The sequence below is a fragment of the Suncus etruscus genome, chromosome 2 (genome assembly GCF_024139225.1).
Source record: "Suncus etruscus isolate mSunEtr1 chromosome 2, mSunEtr1.pri.cur, whole genome shotgun sequence".
Lineage (NCBI taxonomy): Eukaryota > Metazoa > Chordata > Mammalia > Eulipotyphla > Soricidae > Suncus > Suncus etruscus.
In genome coordinates, this window is record NC_064849.1 from 96,400,670 (window position 1) to 96,427,537 (window position 26,868).

At 35.6% G+C, this 26,868-nt stretch overlaps 1 protein-coding gene, 2 non-coding genes and 1 pseudogene across 4 annotated transcripts in view; all 4 read left to right on the forward strand.

Annotated features, from left to right (window-relative positions):
* The first annotated feature begins 1,855 nt into the window (after window positions 1-1,855).
* The window catches only part of LMBRD2 (LMBR1 domain containing 2), a 39,229-nt gene continuing 14,216 nt past the window's right edge, over window positions 1,856-26,868 (forward strand). The window contains exons 1-12 of one of the 2 annotated variants that reach the window (XM_049767683.1): window positions 1,856-2,091; window positions 2,352-2,446; window positions 3,820-3,915; window positions 7,345-7,512; window positions 8,824-9,034; window positions 10,960-11,034; window positions 12,804-12,917; window positions 14,119-14,302; window positions 18,707-18,888; window positions 19,387-19,520; window positions 25,492-25,597; window positions 26,562-26,659. In XM_049767683.1, the coding sequence (XP_049623640.1) occupies window positions 1,918-2,091; window positions 2,352-2,446; window positions 3,820-3,915; window positions 7,345-7,512; window positions 8,824-9,034; window positions 10,960-11,034; window positions 12,804-12,917; window positions 14,119-14,302; window positions 18,707-18,888; window positions 19,387-19,520; window positions 25,492-25,597; window positions 26,562-26,659 (1,637 nt within the window). In that variant the 5' untranslated portion in view covers window positions 1,856-1,917. The remainder of the gene's footprint in view (window positions 2,092-2,351; window positions 2,447-3,819; window positions 3,916-7,344; window positions 7,513-8,823; window positions 9,035-10,959; window positions 11,035-12,803; window positions 12,918-14,118; window positions 14,303-18,706; window positions 18,889-19,386; window positions 19,521-25,491; window positions 25,598-26,561; window positions 26,660-26,868) is intronic. The other variant, XM_049767685.1, reaches the window with a different exon arrangement.
* On the forward strand, window positions 4,533-4,648 carry LOC126002769 (small nucleolar RNA SNORA77). The gene has a single exon (XR_007493408.1). It is a non-coding gene; the product is annotated as a small nucleolar RNA SNORA77 (small nucleolar RNA).
* LOC126003059 (U6 spliceosomal RNA) lies at window positions 8,122-8,228 on the forward strand. The gene has a single exon (XR_007493603.1). It is a non-coding gene; the product is annotated as a U6 spliceosomal RNA (small nuclear RNA).
* On the forward strand, window positions 22,103-23,033 carry LOC126000999 (annexin A5-like; annotated as a pseudogene).

Here is a 26,868-nt window from a genome sequence, read left to right on the forward strand (position 1 = left end):
TAATAAACTGCCTTATCAGCATTTGTAATTAGAAATGTTTTCAAATGCATAAATTTTTTTTGTTTTTTTTTGTTTGTTTGTTTGTTTGTTTTTGGTTTCTGGTTTTTGGGCCACACCTGGCGGTGCTTAGGGGTTACTCCTGGCTATCTGCTCAGAAATAGCTCCTGGCAGACACGGGGGAATATATGGGACACCGGGATTCAAACCAACCAGCTTAGGTCCTGGATCAGGCAAATACGGCTGTGCTATCTCTCTGGCCCTAAATGCATAAATTTATTAAATGCTTTTATTGATAATTTTTCCTTTATATAGTTGATGATTTTCTTAATGTATAAAAGTAGAATCACTTTCTGTGAAGAAAATATTTGTGTAAATAAATGGAAAGTCTTAATTAAATTTTGTAAAACAGTAAATGAATCATAAATTCAGGGCTGGAGAAATAGTGCAGAAGGTGAGGCACTTGCCTTGCATTCATCGTTATTACTCTGGTTCAAATCTATAGCACCACATTTAGTCCTCCAAATACCAGGAGGGCATTTCCTAGCACTGTGCTAGGAATGGCCACTAAATTCTACTAGATGTTCTCCTCAAACCCAAATGAAAAAAAATAAATTTTAGGGCGTGTAAGTTGTTAGACAAGGTTACTGTATGAACAAAGTTCCATATCTCACAGAGGAGAGTTAATCTTAAGTGCTGTCTATTTTTCTTTCGCCCCATTTTGAAAATTTTAAATGTGGATAACTTAGACTTTATTTTTTTATTTAGACATTGTGATTACAAAGTTGTTCATAATACAGTTGTTTAGGGTATTCAAGCATTTAATGTTCTAAGGTTACTACCACCAGAGTGACCTTCCCCTTGCAGACACAAACAAATTTATTGCTTTTTACAATAAATAATAAATGGAATGATCAGGAAATAGATTACTAAATTCATATTTTTTTTGTTATTTTGGGGGACCCTCCGGTGGTCTCAGACAACCTTATGTGGTAACAGGGTTCCATTCTGAGTTGGCCTTATACATGGCAAACAACCTAATCACTGTACTAATTACTCCTGCCCCAATTTGTGATAATTGTTGTATCTCTCAGGGCTGTTACTGAAGTCATTGTCTGAGAATTTGCTAAGGTAGTTGGTACTGATTGAACTTTCTGTGTTACTATTTTTACTCATTGAGCTTGGTGGGCTTCTATGAAACTTTCCCACCAAGTTTGCTATGTGACTATCGGACTGTTAGTACTGTGAAATTTGGAGGAGTCCCTTGGCCACATATGCAGCTGTGCATTCCAGTAGTTGTGGAGCTGGCTGTTAACATGTTGAAGGAGATTGGATATGTCAGCTGCTGGGCCTATCTGAGAGGGAAGGCTGTTGCTTACCCATACTCCAAAATGGCCTCAGTTTTTAGCCTGTAAATGATGATTTACCTGGGATGATTTGTAGCTTGTTGAGCCAATAATTTCTTTTATGAAAATTTACCTAATTTTTTAGGATTTATTCAATAGTATATTTGTATATTTTGTATATGTTTTAAATATTTGTATATTTTGTAACTTTGAGATTCTGATTCCAAATGATACGATGTTGAAGCTATTCACATCTAATACTCTAATTTTATACTTTTCTTTAAGACAAGTATAATTTTTGTTTAGAATTACTTTTTCTCTAAAGGTAATTTATGTGAAATATATATGCTTAAATAAAAAGTACTTGAGAATAGCAGTTACCTTTATTACATTCAGAGTCAATATAATGTGAAAAATTTCCAGAGAAGTTATTAATACACTAATAAGTATTTTGGAAATCTTTAGATAGTCATATTCTGTATTAATGCTGCCTCTTTCTCTTTTCTCCAGTTTACAGATATGATTCAGAACTGTACATTGAATTACTTTGGGTAGTCTGAGTGAACTTTTGATAATGAGTGGTGCAGCTTTGGGACTCGAGATTGTTTTTGTGTTTTTTCTGGCATTATTCTTACTTCATCGATATGGAGACTTTAAGAAGCAGCATAGACTTGTAATTGTTGGAACACTGCTAGCTTGGTATCTCTGCTTCCTTATTGTCTTCATACTGCCTCTGGATGTTAGTACGGTAAGAATTTTGAAACCAGTTTTCATAATTTAAAAGGCAGTTGTAATTCCTGAGGATGTTTATATGACAGCTAAATTACATAAGGATATACAGTTATATTTTGAATTTAAATGTGTCTGTCTGAATATGATCACTGAAAATCATAGCCAGTCAGATAATTTGGGATAGGTGAGTGGTTACTGCCAAGATTTCTTAAAACACTTGATAGCTTTAGATTTTATTCTTAGACCTTTTAAAAATGTTTTCATTTATTGTTGTAGACAATATACAACCGATGCAAACATGCTGCAAACTCAAGCCCTCCTGAGAATAACAACAGTACAGGATTATATGCAACTGTCATCTCAGTTCCAAGGTAGTTACTTTCTATGTGTGTTTTACTATTGCAGGTATAAAAATTGTGAGAGTTGTCAGTTTTTGCCTCTGAATTTTGTATTTGTGAAATTATATCTCTTTTTACCCCTTCCATACCTCCTTTCTTTGCTAGTGTACTTTCCTACACACACACAACACACACACACACACACACACACACACACACACAATTTTTGGGCCAACAAAGTGATATTCAGGAGCTCCTCTTGGCTCTGTTCTCATGAATTACTCCTGGCAGTGCATAGACCATATGGGAAACTGGTGATTGACCCCAGGTCAGCTGTATTCCAGGCCAGTGGCCTACCCACTATACTATCACTCTATTTTGGTAGTAGACTGAATTACCTTGTACTCTGTTTAAATTGCATAATTTTTAAATAGTTCACAAGATACTTCAGATATTAATGAGAAACTTGGAGAATTGATTTTGCAGTCTTGATCCTGTCCCTTATCATAAGTGTGATTTTTCAAGAGGTGTTTTTTCTTGTCCTGGATCGAAAAATAATGAATCAAATAGTTATTTCTTTTATCTGATTTACAAACTTATAATTAAGGACAAGGTTATTTTTTATATACGGTATTCCTTTATGTCTTGCATTCTTGAAATCATTACAATCTTGGACCAAGATGTATAAAATTCTAATTGTCAAAAGATTACATTAAGTTTATATCAAATTTAAAAAATGTTAATGGTATCTTTTTAGTAGTGAAAGTATAAATTGAAATGTAGACTTTATTTCTTTTATGTATTATTAAAAATTAGTTGTAGGTCAGTAGCATTGTAAAAGTCCAAATAAAAGATGTCCTTATATTCTGAAAAGGTTGACTTTTAATGAAAACTCTATCATGAAATACACAACATATTCAGAAAATTTAAGCAGAATTAGATGTATAATAAATGCTGGCTTATGCCACCTTAGGAGATATGCTATTAATTTTCCAGTTTTTAGGGTTTAACTATACCTTCTCCTTTTATCCTCCATACCAAGACAAAATCAGTACCACAACTGAAGTTTTGTATATTTTAAAGGTAATCAAATAAAAGATTTGTTGCTTTTAAAGATTGTTACCTTATTAATCTCTTAGGTGAATATTGTGTTCTCTTTAGCCATTGACTAAATGTGCACAGAAAGGTGAATATTCACTGTTATTTCTTTCTAGTGCACTGTTTGAGTTCCTTTTTTCAGTTTGATTTGTCAGCTTTGAATTCTAAATTTTCTGTGGGATAATATGAGTCAGAATCAATAATCAAAATCTGAATATAAATGAATTTTACTGCACAGAAGTTAATTGTCTAATTTGTTTCAGTAATTGTCATTTTTAATTAACTGGTATTTGATTGTTATTAAATAGTCACCATCCATGTTTCAAGCCCTGGAGTTATATTCCTGATGGAATCATGCCGATTTTCTGGAGGGTAGTATATTGGACTTCACAATTTTTAACATGGTAAGTGGTAGTATTAGTATTTAGTATTTGGCTGGATTAAAAATAAATCATTGTTTTCAGTAAAGTTTATTTCACATTTTAGAATTTATGTTAACTTGTCATTTTTCCTTTAGTCTATATCAGGGGTCTTAAACTCAATTTACCTGGGGGCCACAGGAGGCAAAGTCGGGGTGATCCTTGAGTGCAAAGTCAGTAGTAAGCTTTGAATATTGGGGGTGTGTGACCCAAACAACTAAAACAAAACAAAACAAAAAAAAGATTCCTCTAGGGCAGGGCCACAAAATGTTGTACGGAGGATGAGTTTGAGACCCCTGGTCTATATCATTTCTTCTTTCCAATTCTATCATCCTAAAAGAGAATAAATTTTTTCAATGATAAGCAAAAAATAAAAACAATAAAATTTTCCTTGTCACTAATTTTATTTACCTGTCACTACTTTTCTTAGTTATTAACTTTGTTCTTAAATCTTCATTTGAGCCTTCTAATCCCATTATTATATAAACTGCCTTTGCCACAATTATTATCATTTCCGTTTCTCTGTTTCTACATAGCTCAACCTCTGTATTTCCTTGTTGGGCTCCATTTCTGTGCTCCTTTAACTAAATGTTGTATTCCTTGCAGACTCACTCTGCACCCTGCTATAGCCTCAAGTGTGGGTGCTTTTTTCTGTCTGCCAGGGGCCCAGGACCACTTTGACTTGTCAAAGTAGATGGAGCTGCCTGGCAACATAGGCAATTAAAAAAAAAATGGGGTTGGGGTGAGCTGGAGCAGGTAGGGTGTTTACTGGTACAGGGCTGACTGGATTGTATCTCTGGCATCCCAGATGGCCCACTGGAGTCAGCCAAGAGTAATTTCTGAACATAGAGCCAGGAGTAACCCCTGAGTGTGGCCCAAAACAAAAGTTTTTGTGAAGTGTTAGTGTTCTTCCCTAAATTTGTATCTTTGGTCATTTATCATTCACTTTTCCTTCATATCATTGATTATAGCCCTTATTTCATTGAAGTGTGAGTTCCACTGAATCTTTCTACCCACTCTTGTATCCAGTGTATCCTCAGCCTGCTGAGCATTTTAGATACTCTGCAGGCATCTATCTGAACTCCAAAACTGGAGTCAATTACCATTACAAGAGAAAACCTATGTAAAAACCTGTGTATCATGTTCATTAAATTGAACTGGACCTTCAACACTTCTAGACTTTCCTCCTTTGTTTGCTCATTGCTCCCTTTTGAAAAGAAAGTCAACAAAATTTTGTTCTTTTTATTACTCTTGTCTCTGTGCCCAAGGACTTTTAGCAAATGATTTACCTCTACCTTACAGTAAAAATATGTCATCAGTCTTTCAGATTCTCAGCCACAAAACTCATTCTTTCTTCCTTTCTTTCAAGTAAGGAAATACTAATACTACTAGAGTTAATTCCACTTTCTAAAATGTGGACATCCTAGCCAGCAATTGTTACCTATTTACAGCTCCATTTTCAAGCAAAACATTTACAACTCTTTCATCTTAAAAAAAAAAAGGAACAAAGAAGGAGAAGTCCAGTAGACTATGATGAAGGATAGTAATACTTTAGGGTAGGTACAATTAGTTTACAACTGAGTAAACTGATGTTACATACACACTCAAATCACAACTTTTTGGGATTTCTAGCTTTGTTCTCAGTGATATGCTCCTTATTATAACTTCTTTGATAATTTTTAGAAATTAAAATACAGGGAAATGTATAGAGTGTTTCAGTTAGATTATTTCCAAGTGAATAAGTATTGAGCCAACACTCAGTTGATGACAGAATATTAACAGTGTCCTCTGAAATCTCTCTCAGGCTCTCTTACATCCTTGCCCTTTACAAAGGTATTTCTGACTTTTGATTCCATGACAGATTTTCTTGCCTGATTTTGATTACTTAGCAGTGGTCCTCAAACTACGGTCTGCGGGACACATATTGTATTTGTTCCCGTTTTGTTTCTTCACTTCAAAACAAGATATATGCAATGTGCATAGGAATTTGTTCATAGTTTTTGTTTTTACTATAGTCCAGCCCTCCAACAATCGGAGGGACAGTGAACAGGCCCCCTGTTTAAAAAATTTGAGGACCGCTGAGTAATCCCTAAAAGGGATTCTGTGCTCTGTGCTCAGAAATTACTTCTGGGTGAGGGGCCTGTGGTGGGTGGGGGGTGGTGGAAATTACTCTGGCAAGCTTGGACACCATCTGAGGAGGCCAGGTTGGTCTTATGCAAGGCAATTGCTCTACCTGGTGTGCTATTGCTCTGGCCCCTTTTGATTTTTAAAAATATTTTAAGCATTTTAAAAAACTCCTCTTCAGTCTTCATGATGCCTACTCTGCTGGTCATTGTGGGCTTTGCATCAAAAATATACTTTGCGTTAGTCTCAATATCATGGAGTGTTTTTACCTATGTGTTGATCAGTATACCTTATGGTTTCGGGTCTGATATTCAGGTCCTTAATCCATTTGGATATGACCTATGTGCATGATGTTGGATGGAGGTCTAAGTTCACTTTTTTGCAAGCGGCTGACCAGTTGCCTAACACCACTTGTTGAAGAAGCTTTCCTTGTGGTACATATACACAATGGAATATTATGCAGCCATCAGGAGAGATGAAGTAATGAAATTTTCCTATACACGGATGGACATGGAAACTATTATGCTGAGTGAAATAAGTCAGAGGGAGAGAGAGACACACACAGAAATAGTCTCACTTCTATGGGTTTTAAGAAAAATAAAAGACATTATTGTAATAATGCCCAGAGATGAGGGCCGGAAGGACCAACTCACAACATGAAGCTCACCTCAAAGAGGGGTGAGTGCAGTCCTCAAACTTTTTAAACAGGGGGCTAGTTCACTGTCCTTCAGACTGTTGGAGGGCCAGATTATAGTAAAAACAAAAATTATGAACAAATTTTATGCATACTGCATATATCTTATTTAAAAGTGAAGAAACAAAATGGGAATGAATATAATATGTGGCCCGCGGGCCGTAGTTTGAGGACCATTGAGTTAGAGAAATAATACACTAGCAACTACCAAGACAATGTTAAAGAGTGAGAAATAGAATGCCTCTTTTGTATACAGGCAGGGGGTGTGGGAGTATGGAATTGGGGAGCATTGGTGGGAATGTTGCACTGGTAAAGAGAGGTGTTTTTTTTTGTGACTGAACCCCAACAACAGTCATGTTTGTAATCATGGTATTTAAATAAAAAAATTTAAAAAAGGAAATGTACTTTGTTTTCTCCTGTCTTTAGAGCTTTTATTCTCTAATTTCATATCAAAAATATTCAGTTATCTATTATGGTTTACTTTTCATTAATAATTATTCATTATTATAAATTATATTCATGATTAAAATTAAGATACTTGTATTTCTGAGGTTATGCAGATATGTCAAACATTTTCTAACTTTCTGACTTTCTAGGATTTTGTTACCGTTTATGCAATCATATGCAAGATCAGGAGGATTTTCCATCACTGGAAAGATCAAGACTGCATTAATTGAGAATGCAATCTATTATGGAACCTATTTGCTAATTTTTGGAGCATTTTTAATTTATGTAGCTGTAAACCCACGTTTACACTTAGAATGGTAAGAGAAGTTATAACTGCACATTTACATTTTTTGATAATTTTTCTCTCATATATGTAGATAGACACATTTTGCCAAATGTCTTACATGTTTTATGGTCCTCAAAAATAACGTTTAAGTATTATGTTTCTAAGATGGAAAATATGACTTTACATATAGTTTAGACAAATGACTAATGCTTTGTCTTATCATTAGTGCTAGAAGTATTAACCTTATGATTTTTATAGACTTTCAGATTTTTCATCTGATAAAATAATACTTTTATTGAAATTAATTTAAAAATTTTTCCTGACTACTTTGATGTCATATTTCTCTCTCTTTTCCACTCTCACCAGAAGTTCCATGTAGTAGGATTGTCAGGATTGCCTCAACATGTGCATCAGTGCTTGGGATTAAGTGCTTTTAAACTACTGTACCATGTTTTGAGTCTCAGCATATTTCTCTTTAATGCTAGATTCAGGCATTGCTATATAATCAAACTCTGTATTTGTGATCTAAATACACATGAAAAGCTAGGCATAGAACATACAGTAATGGAGCAATAGTGATATTCTCATTGTTGTATCTTATATGGGTCTATCTCAGCACAAGTTAAAAATTATGTCTTTCGTGCTTGCTTCGGCAGCACATATACTAAAATTGGAACGATACAGAGAAGATTAGCATGGCCCCTGCGCAAGGATGACACGCAAATTCGTGAAGCGTTCCATATTTAAAAAAAAATTATGTCTTTCATAATTAATATGGATAATAAAAAATTATAATCTTCTTCAGAAATAAATAGTACCTATTTGCAGTAAATTATCCTAGATCTGCTTCCAATAAATTCTAGTTTCACAAAAATTCTACTCTCAGGGCCGAGCTATAGCGCAGTGGTAGGGCATTTGCCCTGCACAGGGCTGATCCAGGACAGACCTGAGTTCAATCCCCTGTCATCCCTTATGGTTCCCCATGCCAGGAGTAATTTCTGAGTGCATAGCCAGGAGTAACTCTTGAGCCTCACCGGGTGTGACCCAAAAACAAAACAAAACAAATAAAAATATTCTGCTTTCACTAAATAGCAGTTTTCTGTTATAATTCTTATATACAATCCATATTCAGCTTTCTGTGAAAACACAGATTATCTGCTTTTACTAACCAAGAAGCAGACAATGCTGATTTGAAGGTCTAATTTCTCATATAAGATTCTAGCCATCCATTTATGTCAGTTTTTTGAAAAAACTTTTAACAACAGTTTGTCACTTTATATTTTTGTAGGAAAAATACATCTTTCATAGCTATTTGCTTGTTTTCTCCTTTTTGTTTTTTTAGGAACCAACTTCAGACTATTGGAATAGCTGCTGCAAACACATGGGGCCTATTTCTTCTTGTGTTGTTGTTGGGGTATGGTTTAGTAGAAATTCCTCGTTCATACTGGAATGGAGCCAAAAAGGGTTATCTGCTTATGAAAACATACTTTAAAGCAGCCAAATTGATGACAGAGAAAGCAGATGCAGAAGAGAATTTAGAAGATGTCATGGAGGTAAGTGGAACCTCACAGACAACAGTCAGCCAGTTGCATCTGTCGTTTTTGGGGTACAGTGTTGGTCTAGTCACCCTGCCTACTCTCCCACCAAACCCTCTCTGTTCCTCAACATGTATTTATGAATCTTAGGCAAAATTTGGCAATGTGCAATTCTTCAGAATATATCTTCCATTAGGATGACTTCATATTGACAGTTTAATTGTATGACATACCATCTCTGCTTTATAAATCACACAAAGATTTAAGAAGAATATCTTCAACAGTTCAGGGTTATCCTCATTATTTTAGAGTTACTTATAGTTTCCTCTTACACTCTCAAAAATCTACTACATTAGATAAGTTATATGATTATACTGATAGAGAAGTGAAAGTAACAGATGATATTTTTTCCTGAAAAAGTATTTACCCAATTTGAAAATCTTTTTAGAGATTTTATATAAAAATTTCTTTCACTGAGTTTTGTATCTGCAATCTTAATAAGTCATGTCATTTTACTCACAAAATAATAATGATGACAGTAGCAAGCAAATATATAAACTCATGCTAAGAACTTTATATATCCATTTATAATATACATACTGTATGAGGGAGAATTTATCATTACACATGTTGTATAAATGAAAATTTGACACAGAGAACTAAATCAGCTTTCTATTTTCATTTACCTAGTACAAATACTAGGCAGTCTAACTTTAGTTAATGTGTTACTGGATATTGGCAAATTATAAATGGTCTTTAATGAACATTTTTAGGTTTTGTTTGCCATATGATTTCTTTCACATTTGCTCTGTTCCTGTAGCATGAAAGCAGCCACATACAGTATATAAGTGAATGAACATGAATGCATTCTAGACAAAAACAGGTGGTAGATGTGATGTGCTGACCCTTGCTCCTCATCATTACATTCTGCCACTTTCTTCTTTGAACTGGCCTTTCTCAAACTTGGGAGTCGTCACAGTTACTGTTTTATTTTCAGGTCTAAACCTGGTAGTGATTCTTCAAGGTTTCATGGGTTTGCATAATAAAGTAGTACTAACTGGCTGACTTAAGTAACGGAAAGTTAATATCTTAGTTTTAGAGGGTATGAACAGGGTTTTTCTCTGAGGACTGTAGGGAAATGTATTCTGTGCCTCTTTACTAACTTCTGGTAGTTTGCTCACAATTTTTTGGTGTACTTTGTCTTGTAGATGTCTGCCTTCAAATTCATAGGGTGTTATCCTGTGGGCTTATCTGTTCCCAAATTTCACATTATAAAAGTCATAAGATTGGGGCCCAACCCCCTTCAATTTTACTTTATTGTACTTAAATCAATTAAATCTGCTACAACTCTACCTTCAATTAAGGTCACATTCTCAGGTACTCAGCTAAAATGTTGGAATTTTGGGCACAGTTCAACCCATAATACCTTCTCTAATTTTTCAAACTCTTAGATATTTTTCAACCATTTTTATTAAGTGAGTAAAAGAAAGAGCATGTACTTGTATTTAAATTTTGTTTTGCTTTTTTCAGCATTTAGCTTGTAAAATACAAGCAATGAAATAGAAAACATTGACTCAAAATGTAGGTTTAAATATAATTAATATTATTTTAAATATATGATAGATACTGGTACATTTTTCAAAAATAAATTTATGTTTAATTTTTATTTGTTTCTTATATTTGAAAATGTATTTTTGAAGTTAAGTAAATTGGAAATTTATATTTTCAATAAAGTTATTAAAAGATCATTTGCATTTCATAGTGTTCCCTTTAAGAATTGATACCTAGTTCACTTGTTTCAAAATTTTACCATTTCACCAGTTTAACAGTAAAAGTAATGTTATGTATATATATGCTAATTAATGAGTTAAAAAATATATATATAATTAGAGCATTCTCATTTGAAATATTTGCTCTATAGAATTGTAAATTTCTTTCTGTAGGAGGTTCGTAAAGTGAATGAAAGCATCAAGTATAACCACCCATTGAGAAAATGTGTTGACACAATACTAAGAAAGGTAATTAAGTCATATTCTCATCTGTTCCTTAAGCACAAATAATAATTATGTTCAGAATATACAAAGACATTCTATGATTAGGGTCTTCCTAATTCTCTCCCATTTTCATGGAAATATGAACCATAAACTAGTAGTAATTTATACAAAATTTATCATTAGTTTTACATATTTAACAATAACTGGCATTTTTCCATTGGAATGTGGTTATAGTGGTTATATTAAATCATATACTAAATAGAGATAGACATTTTAATGTGTAAAGGTGTCCTTGACTACTGTCAATAGAGGTATATCTCTTAAAAAATAAAGTGGGGCTTCAAAACGGTTTCAAATAGGTCATCTTATTATGTTTCTTCTATCATGAATAATTGTGAATGATTTAATAACCAATAATTATAACATTTAACATAGGTATGTAGCAAGAAGCCATGTAATTAAGATTTTTTGACTCATTGGTATTAAATTAGATGTATTGATAGCCTTCCAAAAGGGATTACTTCAGAAGTGAGTATCAATTATTTTTTATGCAAACACTAGACTATTTCATATATTTTAAATCATCTTAATTTTATTTTATGGAAGCCATTGTGATTTACAAAATCCACCTCTCTCAACCAATGTTCCATAAATACATCCCATATCACTTCTGCCCCCTGGCCTACCAGTATAACAGGCCCATTTTTAGATTGTTAAAGCCTTGATTCCATTGTTGTTGCCTTTGGTTTGGATATTTAGTTCTTTTTTTTGTTTTGTTTTGGGTTTTGTTTGCTTGCTTGTTTCCTTGCACCACACCCAGAGATGCTCAGGGGTTACTCTTGGCTATTAGCTCAGAAATCATTTCTGGTTTGAGAGACCATATGGAATGCACCTGAGACCGCTTAGGCTCTGGCCCCTATCCTTTCATATTTGTATTTCTCCTCTTCAACTCAGTTTCTTTTCTTCTCCTTGCTCTGGGGCAAGGGTGATTTCTTTTGTACTTATTTGTTCTTGTTAATTTTGGTAAACAGTATTGAAAATGAAATCTCAAATAATTCCTTATTTAATATCTTTTGAGACTAATTCAATAAAACTTTTGCCTAGGTTCAAATAATAGAAGATTAAAACTGGGGCCATGGTTCTAAATCATGTTTTTTTGTGTACTATTCCTTTCAAAAATTGAACATTTTAGCTTTTTTAATGATTCTTTATTACCTAGGATAATAACTGAGTTTTATCAGGTGCATACATAGAACAAGTATAGATAGAACAGCTTACATCTAAAAATACTTGTTGCTTTCTGTAGATAAGCTCTTCTGTCCTACACATTCCCAGTTAGCATATTTGAGTGTAAAGATTAGTTAGTAGGAGTAAAAGGAAGCTCAATTTGTCTTTTATAGCACTTTTAGGAAAGCACTGGGAACTAAAAATCCAACTAAAACTTCCCTACTGGTTCTGTGATTCAATGCAATGGCTCAAAAAAGCAATGCTTCTGGGGTACTGCAGACCAGGGGTACCCAGGCTATCCTGCTGGTGCTGGAAACCTCCGGAGACACACCCAGTGGTGCTTAGGAGTATCCAAGGCTGCATACAGCAATATTCAGGTGATCATGTGATACCAGGAATTGAGCCTGGATCAGGCACAAGTTTGATGTGTGCCCTAGCTTCTGTTCTGTCCTGCCCCAGGAGAAGTTGTTTTCAAGAAAATTATAAATGCTGAAGGATGAAATTTTTCTAATAAAAACCATTATATTTAAAAATAAGATTTAAAGAAAACTTCTTGTTCCTTTCAGTGCCCTGTAGAGTATCAGGAAAAAATGGGGAGAAACATGGATGATTATGAAGATTTTGAAGAAAAGCATAATACTTACCCTAGTGAAAAAAGTCTGGTAAAGCTACATAAACAGGTATAGTAGATCCTTATTGGTGGTGGGTTTTGTTAGATTATTATCCACCAAAAATTTTTTTGAGTAAATATGTATCTGAAAACTTTCTGCATTTTTCCTTATTAATACTCTCTTCCCATCATCCCTTTGTTGCTATTGTTGCAAAGATGGGGACTGCACATAGTACTCACTAGAGGACCCTCACAACTTTGTAGTGGTGCTTGAATATGTGCTTACCAGAGGTCATACTCATTTTAATGTTACCACAACAGATTCTGGTTCCATGTTTTTGCCCAGGGCTTTCTGTGATGTTTATGCATGTGTTTACCTCAATCACACTTATGTATACAGGGGATTACACACTTTAGTTGTGGTGGTTTCACACATCTTGGTGACTACATTGGAGAGTGCATACATTATGGGAGGCACTAGGGATCCCAGAGAGCAGATCCATTTATATGTAGGCAATACCAAGGGTATAACACGTGGCCTCATGCAGAGAAAGCACAAGGTGACTTTGGTCAGTGAGTCATCCTCTGGGCCCTCTTACGATTCTTTGAAATATTTTGACTTTGTGTTTTCCAGCAGCAGTACAATTTGGGGAGGGAGTTTTGTTTATTTGCTTTTTGTTCGAATTGAGCCTAGCTTTTCTTTGTTTTTGGATCACACCCGGCCGCGCTCAGGGGTTACTCCTGGCTCTAGGCACAGAAATCACTCCTGGCAGGCTCGGGGGACCTTGTGGGATGCTGGGATTCGAACCACCATCCTTCTGTATACAAGGCAAACGCCTGATCTCCATGCTATCTCTTCTGCCCGAGCCTAGCTTTTCTTTTTTTTTTTTTTTTTTTTTTTTTTTTTTTTTTTTTTTTTGGTTTTTGGGCCACACCCGGCATTGCTCAGGGGTTATTCCTGGCTGTCTGCTCAGAAATCGCTCCTGGCAGGCACGGGGGACCATATGTGACACCGGGATTCGAACCAACCACCTTAGGTTCTGGATCGGCTGCTTGCAAGGCAAACACCGCTGTGCTATCTCTCCGGGCCCAAGCCTAGCTTTTCATATTTTCTAGAGTATTAATATTCTTGTCTCTTAAATGCCACTAGCACTTGCTCATTGTTATGACAACCGAAACACACTGCCTCAAAGGAAGTCTTAACCACTGATGTATCAAAACACCGAATGGTAATACTGAAGAGTATACTCCTTATTCTTTTTTTTTTTTAGGTGATTTATGCAGTTCAGCGGCATCGTCGAACTCAAGTACAGTGGCAGATACTTTTGGAACAAGCATTTTACCTAGAAGATGTAGCCAAAAATGAAACTAGTGTTACCCACCAGTTTGTTCATACCTTTCAGTCAACAGAACCAGAAAATAGATTAATTCAGTATTTTTATAATCCTACAGTTGGTATGTAATTTGACACACATTTCATTTGGTTAATGATACATTTTTGAAGAAAAAAATATATTTCCACAAATTTGGAGTTTTGTTTATATTAATTCATATATACCATGAGTTGATATATGTATTTGATAAACTACCTTTTAAACTATTTTTACTGTCATGACATTAAATCAGATTATTTCCATTGTATTTTACAGGTAACCAAAATTATATTTAAAAGTTAATACAAAATAACACATATATTTCATATATAGTCTATACTTTTAATAATTGTGTTTTTAGTTTTATTTGTTTGTTTTTGGGCCATGCCCTATGCACAGAGAGAACACAGACTTCTCCAGAGGTAAAGAAAGTGAATAATTGAATTTTTAAACAATTTTACAAGCTTGGATCTTTGCTTCTCTCTCTCTCTCTCTCTGTTCTTTTTGGTTTTTGGGCCACACCTGGTGATGCTCAGGGGTACTGCTGGCTGTGCACTCAGAAATTGCTCCTGGCTTGGAGGATATATGGGATGCCAGGGATTGAACCCAGGTCTGTCCCGGGTCAGTCGTGTGCAAGGCAAAAGCCTTACCACTGCACTATCGCTTCTGCCCGGATCTTTGCCTTTTTTCTTAAATTACTGCTAAAATAGTCTTCAAAGATGTTCTCATTTATTAGTATCTTTACAAAATATGTACTTTATTCTCCTTATTGATTATATGGAATTCCAGAAGTTAGAATGCTTGATGAGGAACCTATTAAAAAAAAGGAATTGCCATCGAACTAAGAAAAGTCAGGACAAGGAAGTGAGTATTTTGAGGAAGTGCTCATGTAAAACTCCCCTTTCAAAGATTGCAAATGGTCTGATTCTCTCTCAGGCTAGAGACATAATACAGGGGTTAAGGTTTTTGCCTTGCATTCTGCCAACCCTAAGCATCACCAGGGGTAGTTCCTTGAATACAGAGCCAGAAATAAGTTTCTAGCACCACCTGGCATGGCCCCAAAACAAAACAGACTGATTCTTATGAATATTGACTTCATCATTAGACTTCACAGAGGTGAGGTATAACCTTCAAGTTAAGTGGTCAGATGCAAAAGTATAAAAGTAGAAGAAAGATCTATAGAGGTTAGAAACTGGGGAAGTTTTATTCTGTCATATTCCATTTTAAATGAAGAATAGAAGAAATTTTGGAGAGTTGAAGAAAGAAAAGGTATAAAATATTTTCTTAGGAGAGTGGGCATAAGAGTAGATTAGACAGTTATCTCAGTGTCCATATGAAGCTAATGTTTAAGAAATTAAAGGAAGGCCAGTCAATCAAGTTGTTTCTCTAACTCCTGCAGAGTGCACTCCCTGGATACACTCTGTGAAGGTTGGGAGTTGGATCTTTCCAGGGTGTGGTTTAGCTTAGCATGTAAAGAGAAAGAAGATGATAAAGAAATTGGGATTTTAGTGCTGATAATCTCAAAGATTCTGGAATCCAAAAGGTAGAACACCAGGATGTTGAAGTATATGAAGTGGTTAAGTATTAACTATTATAAAGGTTGAGAGCCAGAATGATAGCACAGCAAGTAGGGTATTTGCTTTGCATATGACATCCAGATTCTATCTCTGGTCCCCAAGCGAGTCTGTCAGGAGTAAATTCTGAGCACAGAGCCAGGAATAACCCCTGTGCACTGCCAGGTATTGCTCCCAAAAAAAAAACAAAACTAAAACAAGCAAACAAAAAACATTATAAAGGTGATAGAATAAACAGAGTAAGCATATTTGATGAGATATTAAGCAGCGATTCACAAAGATTATAAAGAAGGGTTGGAGTTCCTGGCAGTGCAGGACAAGGTATATGCATGTAAGGATGAATTTTTGAGGAAGAATGAAGGTCAAGTTAGTGGGAGAAGAGATTAAGGAAGTGCTAAGAGCAAGGAACTGTTAGGATAATTTATGTGGCTATTGAAATGACCAAAAATTATTCAGAGTAGAACAAAAAGTGAGCTAGCTATTCAGAGTCAGCAATGAAATACAAATGTAGTGTTTTCCATTTTTTTAATTTTTATTAAAGAAAATTTTATATAGAAGTTAAACTTAATAAAAATTCTCCAGAACAGTACAAAAATTGCCATGTTATCTAGAGTCAGTCACTCTAAATGTTAACACTCTGTTCACTTGCTTTTTCTTTCTGTATTTGTATTTTATCTTTTTAGAGTTAAATGGCAGCATGATGCTTCTTTGATCCTAAATAATTCAGTGTATATTTTGTAAAACTTAGACTTTTTCTTTTGCTTTGGTTGGGTTTTTTGGGGGGTGGGGAGGAAAACCCACCAGTGTGTGGGAGCTATTCCTGACTCAGTGCTTGGGGGAAGTCACTGCTGGGAATGTTTGAGGGAACCTTGTTGTGATAGGGTGCTAGGGATCAAACCGAGGACTTCTACATGCCAAGCATGCACTTCTGCCCTTTGATATCTCTTCCTAATCAAATAACATTTTTTTTTACAAAATCACGATCAAAATTAGGAAATTGACATGAGTACATTACTATTACCTAAAGGCCTAATTCAGAATTTGCTAACCATTTCAGTACTATTCCTAGGGAAACAAATCTACATCATGCATTGGTTTTGGTTGTCATGCATCCTTAATCTCCTTTCATCTGGCACAGTTTCTAGGGTTCTATTTATATTTTATGACATTGATGTTTTTGAGGTGTCTTAAGACTCTTTTTCATTGAGTGCACTTGAATTTGAGTTTACTGTTTCCTCTGATAGAGACTAGTTTTGCATTTACATCAGAGGTGAAATAGCAGCATTGTACTCCTCAGTACTTCATAGTAGGAGATACCTGTTTCATTTAATGTGGAATGAGCATTTGTTTAGGGTGGTGTTTAATTAGATCTTGCTTCATTCAATAATAGTTCATTTTCTTTTTTCAATTATATATCTTATATGGAGATTCTTTGAAATAATGTCAGTGTGGCACTGGAGAGATAGTACAGTGGGTAGGATACTGCGTTGCACTCTGCCGACCCAAGTTTGACCTCCAGCATCCCATATGGTCCCCCCCAACTTGCCAAGACTGATTCATGAGTTTAGAACAAAAGTAACCTCTAAGCATCTCTGGGTATGACACTAAACAAAACAAAACAAAACAACAGAACAAGAACACATGTCAATGCCTTGCCCTGTTACCTTTTTAGTTTACTTTTTTTTTTTTAATTATGAGAACAGAGATGCAAAGAAAGAGAGGACAAGGTAAAGTTACAGTGGAAGGATAATCATGCATAAACAGAATTCTCAGAAGAAGTCCCCTTGTTGATATCTTAACTTTGAACTTTCAGCCAAAGAACATTAAGATAAATAAAACAGAACCCATGTACAATTACTTTGTACCTCAAGTTCCCAGATTGTATACATTATAATATTTCTTAGCAGCACACAAAGCAATCTAAAGCCATAAAACTTACGTAACTCCTTAAACATTAAAGGCATATTATTTTTTTTACATTTCCATTCACATGCATATTAGTTTAAGTTAACCTAAAAAGTTTAAGTGGGTATTTTTTTTTAAGGATTAGAGTCAAAGGAGCACAGTAAAAACGGTGTTAGAGTGGCAATTATTGTTTGCATAGGCCCACCAAAATATGAGGGACATGGAAAGGAAAAACCTTGGCCTAAATACAAGGAGACCCTACCCCTGAAATTTTCTGGCATAAGACCAACTCTAGGCTCCAGACAGGCTAGTTTGTCCAATCCAAGACATTGTCTGTAGTGCCAACACACTTTTATTTTTCTGTTGTTGGTATCATGTTTCTGTATTAAAGATCCTGGAATCTGCATATCCTACATTGAAGTCAGGATGTGGACCGTCCTCTCATTTTACCTCACAATTAAAGGGCAATGCAGAGAGCACTGTCATGTAAGCAGGTCGTTGTTGTTGTTAAGTCTTCTCAGTGTTAAGAGAAGTCTCTTTTGAGCAGGTCGAAGTCAGAGCATCGGTAGGGTCTTCCCTGGTAGAGGATTGCTTCCAAGTGATGTTTTATAGACAAACTTGAATGTTTCATGGATGGCTTCCCTGGTTCAGGGGTGAATGGAGAATGCCCATTCTTCTGAGGCATGTACCAGGTCATTATGTCAATGTTCAGGGTGTAAGGTCCCATTGCACTACAAGATTTGTGTGTTCCAATCTCTATTAGATACGATCTTATTTGTATGTATAGTATTTTCCCATTTTAATGTGCCTATACAAACAAGGAACAATGCCACATGACGTTATCGGCACATATGGGGGCCATGAGAAAAAGTCCAACAATTCCCATGACATGGTTCAATCATAAGCATTAAACTGGGGGACTCTTTTACCAAAATTCCGTATTGAACAACTCACAAAGAGAAGAAACCTTTTTAGTTTTCTTAATCAATTTTTCTTTTATCTTCCAGAGTGGTACTGGGAATGTCTTCTGCGACCTTGGTTTTATAGGATACTTGCTGTGGTTTTGTCCATCTTCTCTGTGATAGTTGTGTGGTCAGAGTGCACTTTCTTTAGCACAAGACCGGTCTTATCCCTCTTTGCAGTCTTCATACAGCTGGCTGAACAAACATATAATTATATTTACATTGAGGTTAGTTCATTTTATATATCATAAATGAATGTCAAATCATTGGAGAATCCTTAACTGTTATCTCTTTTCTCCTTATTTCTTCTGTTAATTATGAAAATAATAGTGCTTCCCAGTGATTTATACACTTCAAGATTGAGTTTAATCAATTTTACATAGAACATGAAAACTAAGAACTGTATTTGTGAAGAGAATAATAGATGCAAAATCGCACAAATTTTTTAAATGATAGGACTTTGATTCTGTTTATGCTAGTATTTTTAGACTTCATGGGACAATTAACAGTGAATGGGAGAAGAGGCTCACTCAGGATATATTTGAAACTAATAGATAAGAAATAGAAATGATTGAGTTGTAAATATTTAATATCATTTTTTTTCATAATTCAAAGGAAACTTGCTATTTTAATTTTAGCTGGAAATAAGGGCTAATATTAGGAATAGAATCAAAAATGCTATGTATAATCTATTAGTCTTAACTTATCTCTTTTTTTCCCCCCAGATTGCTTGCTTCCTTTCCATCTTTTTTCTAAGTATTTGTGTTTATTCTACTGTGTTCAGAATTCGTGTATTTAACTACTATTACTTGGCTTCACATCACCAGACTGATGCTTACAGCCTTCTTTTCAGTGGCATGTAAGTAGGATTTTGTTTAGAAGCACAGAAAATATCTTTATTGCTTGTATTCTTTTTTTTTTTTGTACAAACTATGAAAAATATAAAACTGTCTGCATATCTAACTCAATGATTTATTTTTTTTTCCAATTACAAATCACTTTTGTTAGTCCTTTAGTCCCTTTGTGTTTCCTTTCTTTTTTTTTTTTTTTTACCAGTGCAACATTCCCATCACCAATGTCCCAAGTCTCCCTCCTCCCCACCCGACCCCCGCCTGTACTCTAAACAGGTTCTCAATTTCCCTCATACATTCTCATTATTAGGACAGTTCAAAATGTAGTTATTTATCCAACTAAACTCATCACTCTTTGTGATGAGCTTCCTGAGGTGAAAATCACCTAATTTTTGATAAAGGAGCAAAAAATCCTAAATGGAACAAAGAAAGCCTCTTCAACAAGTGGTGTTGGCACAACTGGGTAGCCACTTGCAAAAAATTGAACTTAGACCCCCAGCTAACATCATGTACGAAGGTAAAATCCAAATGGATTAAAGACCTTGATATCAGCCCCAAAACCATAAGATATATAGAACAATACGTAGGTAAAACACTCCAGGACATTGAGGCTAAAGGCATCTTCAAGGAAGAAACTGCACTCTCCAAGCAAGTGAAAGCAGAAATTAACAGATGGGAATATATTAAGCTGAGAAGCTTCTGCACCTCAAAGGAAATAGTGCCCAAAATACAAGAGCCACCCACTGAGTGGGAGAAACTATTCACCCAATACCCATCAGATAAGGGGCTAATCTCCAAAATATACAAGGCACTGACAGAACTTTACAAGAAAAAAACATCTAATCCCATCAAAAAATGGGGAGAAGAAATGAACAGACACTTTGACAAAGAAGAAATACAGATGGCCAAAAGACACATGAAAAAGTGCTCCACATCACTAATCATCAGGGAGATGCAAATCAAAACAACGATGAGATACCACCTCACACCCCAGAGAATGGCACACATCACAAAGAATGAGAATAAACAGTGTTGGCGGGGATGTGGGGAGAAAGGAACTCTTATCCACTGCTGGTGGGAATGCCGTCTAGTTCAACCTTTATGGAAAGCGATATGGAGATTCCTCCAAAAACTGGAAATCGAGCTCCCATACGATCCAGCTATACCACTCCTAGGAATATACCCTAGGAACACAAAAAATACAATACAAAAACCCCTTCATTACACCTATATTCATTGCAGCTCTATTTACCATAGCAAGACTCTGGAAACAACCAAGATGCCCTTCAACAGACGAATGACTAAAGAAACTGTGGTACATATACACAATGGAATATTATGCAGCTGTCGGGAGAGATGAAGTCATGAAATTTTCCTATACATGGATGTACACAGAATCTATTATGCTGAGTGAAATAAGTCAGAGAGAGAGAGAAAAACGCAGAATGGTCTCACACATTTATGGGTTTTAAGAAAAATGGAAGACATTCTTGCAATAATATTGCTTGTATTCTTGTGGATCTCTTTCTTATTTCTTATTTTGATAGTAGCTCTACTAACACCTATATTTTTCTTTATTGCTTCATTAGTTGTGGGCTGGGGGGGAGGGGTTCAGGGTTTGTTTTGTTTGTTTGATTGGTTGGTTGATGTTTTGTTTTGCTTTGGGGCCACATCTGTTGTTGCTCAAGATATACTCCTAGCTCTTTGCTCAGGATCATTTCTGACAGGCTTGAGGAACTACAGGAGATTGCCAGGAACCAATACTGGATTGGCTGTGCAAAGCAGATACCCTCCTTATTGTAATTTACTCTTAATACAAAATAACTTATTATTATGTCCTTGTTTTGGCACCCAATCTTAATTTTCCTGTCCCCTTAATTTCCAACTCTATAAATTTGTAAGAGTCTTTTTTTTAATAGGCAAAACTGAACTCTAACAATTCTTCATATCTGTAATTGTCAGAGTGACATGATTGATAATGTACAACTTCTGATTTTCATGAATTGAGTATAATTTGGTACCATTATTGTCACCCTGCTGAGACAGATTGCATAGATGATAGATTTGAAAGAAGAGCATGCAAAGACACTTTCATATTCTTGAGAAATAAGCAATCGCAAACAGGACCAACAGAAGCAGGCAACAGTTTCTATATAAATATGGATATTTTGGAACAGTGTGGTTATTGGGATTTTCAGAATATCTTCCAACCAAGGGCAGTTTACATTAAGAATTCAAGTTTTGAGGACAGAGTGATAGCTTAGTGATAGGGCGTGTGCCTTACAAGCAGCCCACCCAAATAGGACCTGGGTTTGACCTGGGCTCAATCCACGACATCCCATATGTTCCCCCAAGCCTGCCAGGAGTGATTTCTGAGCACAGTGCCAGGAGAAACCCCTGAGCACTGCCAGGTGTGGCCCCAAAACAAAATGAAACAAAACAAAGAATTCCCTCGCATTCCTACTGCAAGCTCCTAGAGCTTTGCATCACCTACCACTCAATCCTATCCTGCACACCACTTCCATGCTCAAAGCACAATCCCACCTGCTAGCACTGAGCCATCGCCATGGACCAGGGATTCAGAAGTATCATGACAGAATTCCCTGAATTTGATGAGCATGCTGGTGCTGAAGTTCTTCGGAAGACCATGAAAAAGGCCTAGGTACACTGATGAATAGAACATCCAGACTCCTGACATCCCAAAGCAATGCTCAATACAGGAAATTGCTGTGGTATTCAAAATTGTTTGGTTGGGACCTTCTAGATGATTAGAAATAAGAATCAACTGGAAATTTTGAAAAATCGATTGTGACTCTGATGAAACTATCCCAGCTGTATGATGCCAATGAGCTGGAAAATGCTCTGAAAGAAGTTAGGACACATGAGAAAGTCTTGATGTAGATCATTGCCCCAAGGACTTCTGTAGAACTGACAGCCATAAAGTAAATCTATGAAGAAGAATACAGCTCAAGACTGGATGATGATATGGTGTGGGACACTTCAGGTTTTATCAGAGGATGTTGGTATTTCTCCTGTAGAGCAATAGAGACCCTGACACTGGAAATGATGAATCTCTGGTTGAACAAGATACTCAGCCTGTTTCAGGTTGGAGAGCTGAAATGAGGAACTGATGAAGAAAAGTTTTTCATTATCTTTGGAGCATGAAATGTTTCTCAGTTGAGAAGAGTGATTGACAAATATATGACCTTATCAGGAATTCAAATTGAAGTAACCATTGACTGTGAGACCTCTGGTCATTTGGAACAACATCTTGCTGTTGTGTAATCAATTCAAAGCATACCTCCTATCTGGCAGAACCACTTTACTGTGCTGTGCAAGGTGCTGGGACCAATGATCATCTCCTCATCAGAGATGACCTGTTTAACATCAGAAAGGAATTTAGGAAGAATTTTTCCACCTCTCTTTATTCTATGTTTAAGGCTGATAGATCTGGCCTGGAGAGAGACCTTGCACTGTTTGCCACTGACCCCCTCAGCATATTCACTGCATTGCTACAGTAGAGGCTGCACAGCATCTTAATTATACTAGCATGTGAATGAATCATGTTGTAGGAGAACCTAGAAGCACTACTAGCTTTATGATTGTTGCCGTACTCAAGTACCATGTTATGAAGTCTAAACCTGGCTCACTTGTTCATTTGTAAGTCTAAGGCCTGGCTTATGCCTTTTTGCTTTCAGAGATTAGACATCTTTTAGCTTTTAAAGAAAATCTCATCTGGGATTGAAGTGATAGGGTGCTTGCCTTTGTATGCAGCTGACCCAGGACCAACCCGGGTTTGATTGCCAGCATCCCATATGGTCATCAAGACTCCCAGGAGCAATGGCTGAGCACAGAGCCAGGAGTAACCCTTGAGTGCTGCTGATTGTAGCAGAAAAACAAACAACTACAACAAACAAAACAAAAAAACCTTATCTATATTAAATTAGCAGCTATATTGATTTACCCAGAATCTTTGCTTGAGATTGTGAACTGGAAGTATTATCCATTTGCTCCTAAAATCATCTGGAAAATTAAGGTAGTTGTATTTCAAAATAAATGAAAAAGAAATATTGCCTTCCTCCCGGGGGAAAAAAAATCAAATATGAGGGAGGGGACCAGAGAGACAGAACAGTGATGATTGTCTTGCATGTTGCCATCCTGGGTTCAATCCCCAGAATTCCATATGTTCCACCAAGCATTGCCAGGAGTGATTCCTGAGTGAAGAGCCGGGAATAAACCCTGAACATTTCCAGGTGTGGCCCCATAACAAAATATAAATGTCAGCAAGGCAGAGATATAGCTTAGAGTAGCCCATGCATTGCATGGGGGATGGCCTAGGTTCAATCCTTGGCCCTAGATGGTCTGCTGAGCATACCTGGGAAGAGCCCTTGAGCTCTTGAGTTTGGAGTAGCCTGATGTGACCCCAAAATTAAAAAACAAAATTTAATCCTAGGGATATACCCTAGGAACATAAAAATCCCTTCTTCATACCTATATTCATCACAGCACTTACTACAATAGCCAGACTTTGGAAACAACCAAGATGCCCTTCAACAGATGAATGGCTAAAGAAACTGTGGTACATATACACAATACACAATGGAGTATTATGCAGCCATCAGGAGAGATGAAGTCATGAAATTTTTCTATACATGGTTGTACATGGAATCTATTATGCTGAGTGAAATTTGTCAGAGGGAGAGATACAAAAATCTCACTCATATATGGTTTTAAGAAAAATTAAAGACATTGAAATAATTCCCAGAGTTGAGGGCCAGAAGGACCGGCTCAAGATATAAAGCTCACCACAAAAATGGTGAGTGCAGTTAGAGAAATAACTACACTGAGAACTATCATAACAATGTCAGTGAGTTAGGGATGTAGAAAGCCTGTCTTGAATACAGGCGGGGGGGGGGGGGTTGGTAGGGAAGAGACAGGGGCATTGGTGATGGGAAGGTTGCACGGTGAAGGGGTGTATTCTTGTTGTGACGAAACCCAACTACAATTATGTTTGTTACCACGGTGTTTAAATAAAGAATTTATTTAAAAAATTTTAAATATAGAGAAAAAGATTAAAATATAAGTGGTTCAAGTTTGGCTGAGTCAATGGTAGAGCCTCATGTGGAAAAAGACTGTGAACTTAATCCCTAGCACTGCCATACATCCTGAGTACAATGTATAAGTACTGTCATTTGCAATAGTACCAAAGCAAGGCATGTATGAGTACCACAGCCAAATGTGTGACCTTCACCAGGCACTACTGCTGAGAGTTCAACCTTTATGAACACTGCAACCACATGTTTATGAGCATTACGACTAAAGTGTGTGACCCTAGTTCAATGGTCCTCAAACTATGGCCTGCGGGCCACATATTGTATTTATTCCCATTTTTTTCTTCACTTCTAAATAAGATATATGCAGTGCGCATAGAAATTTGTTCATAATTTTTGTTTTTACTATAATCTGGCCCTCCAACAGTCTGAAGGACAGTGAACTAGCCCCGTTTAAAAAGTTTGAGGACCCCTGCGTGAGTTCTGCTTCATTCAAATGTCTGTGACCTTGGATATCGGAATAACAGTAACAGTAGTAGCAAAAGGCTGAGAAGGGGAAAAATTGTTTTTTAAATAAAATTTAAGACCAGAGGGACAGTACAGGGATTAAGGTACTTACTTTGCATGTGTTCAATCTCGATTCGATCCGCCAACACTGGCTGGAGTGATTCCCGAGCACAGAACTATGAGTAAATCCTGAAAATCATTGGCTATGACCCAAAACCAACCTTCACCCAATATTTAAAATAGAACATGTATATAACAAAAAAAGAAAGTAATAGTTACAATGATCTGAAATTATTTTACTAAAATTCAGCAAAGTATTGAATGTGTTCTGCTTTATATTTACTGTTTTATATATTCTAATGTGTGTGTATATATATATATATCTGCTTTATATATTCTAATTTATAAATGCTCATTGTAGGTTATTTTGCCGTTTGACTCCTCCTTTATGTCTTAATTTCTTGGGTTTGACCCATATGGATTCATCCATCTCTCACCAGAATACACAGCCAACTGCTTATACATCTGTAAGTATAGTCAGAAAACAACTTTTTAGTGCTAGAGAAATAGGTCAGTGGGCAGAAATGAATGCTTTGTATGTATAATGTATTTGATTTTTGGCATCACATGGGAGCCGACCCTACGCACCATGGGAGCCAACCCTAAGCACCAACCCAAGCATAACCGCCTATGAAATTTCTTTTAATTCTGGGAAAAAGTTGAGGAAAGTGAGGAATGATGGAGTATGAGATCACTAGTGATGAGCGTTAACAGTGGTGGGATTGGTATTGAAATATATGTCTAAAACTCAACTATCAATAACTTTGGTTATCAATAAATTATGGCTCTTTAACTAAATAAGTTATTTTAAATAATTATGAATTATGAATAAATAATTCTTTTAAATTAAAACTAAAGGGTAAGGAAAACAATTCTGAGAAAGGAGTTCTATAATTATGATTTTTATTAAAAATTTTAAAATATTATAAATTTTAAGTTAGTTTTTAAAAAATTGCTAATGATCACATTTAATTGATTTTATCCTCTATTTTAAAATATTTTAAGATACTTCTTGTTTTACATAGGCCGTCCAACTCATACTCTGAGCGAATTTGAGCTCCAATATTAGATTTCAGTTTATAGTCTTAATGTATATGATAATTTTCAGTAATATGAAATGTTGTTTTCTTTAAGCTAAAACCTCAATAGACAAATTAAGATGCAATTGACATGTTACACTTACTTAATTTAGGTATACAATATGATTCATTATATACTGTTAAATGATTGCAATAATAAATTTAATATCCATTACCTCACATTGTAACGTTTTTTAAATTGTGATGAGAATTTAAAAATCAGTCTATAAATATGTTTGTTTCTGATTTTTCAAAGTTCAAATTTTATTTATTTATGGAACATTTTTCTAAAAACAGAAAAGAATTAAAAAATGTAGAATTATACTGATTGAATTTTTTTCTTGCTCTTCAGATTATGGGTTCCATGAAAGTTTTATCCTTTATTGCAGATGGATTCTATATATATTATCCTATGCTGGTGGTAATTCTCTGCATTGCCACTTATTTTAGGTAAGAAATTTAACAATATTTTTCCTCATACTGTTAAGACTGACCTATATACACTTTCTCCTTAGCATTCTTTAAATATTTATTTACATGGTTTGATCCCCACCAATGAAAGAGCCAGGAGTAAGCCCTGAGCATCATCAAGTGTGGTTCAAAAAATCAAAAAGAAAAAGATATGCTTAAGACTTATTAATGAATAAAATAGGGGCTTT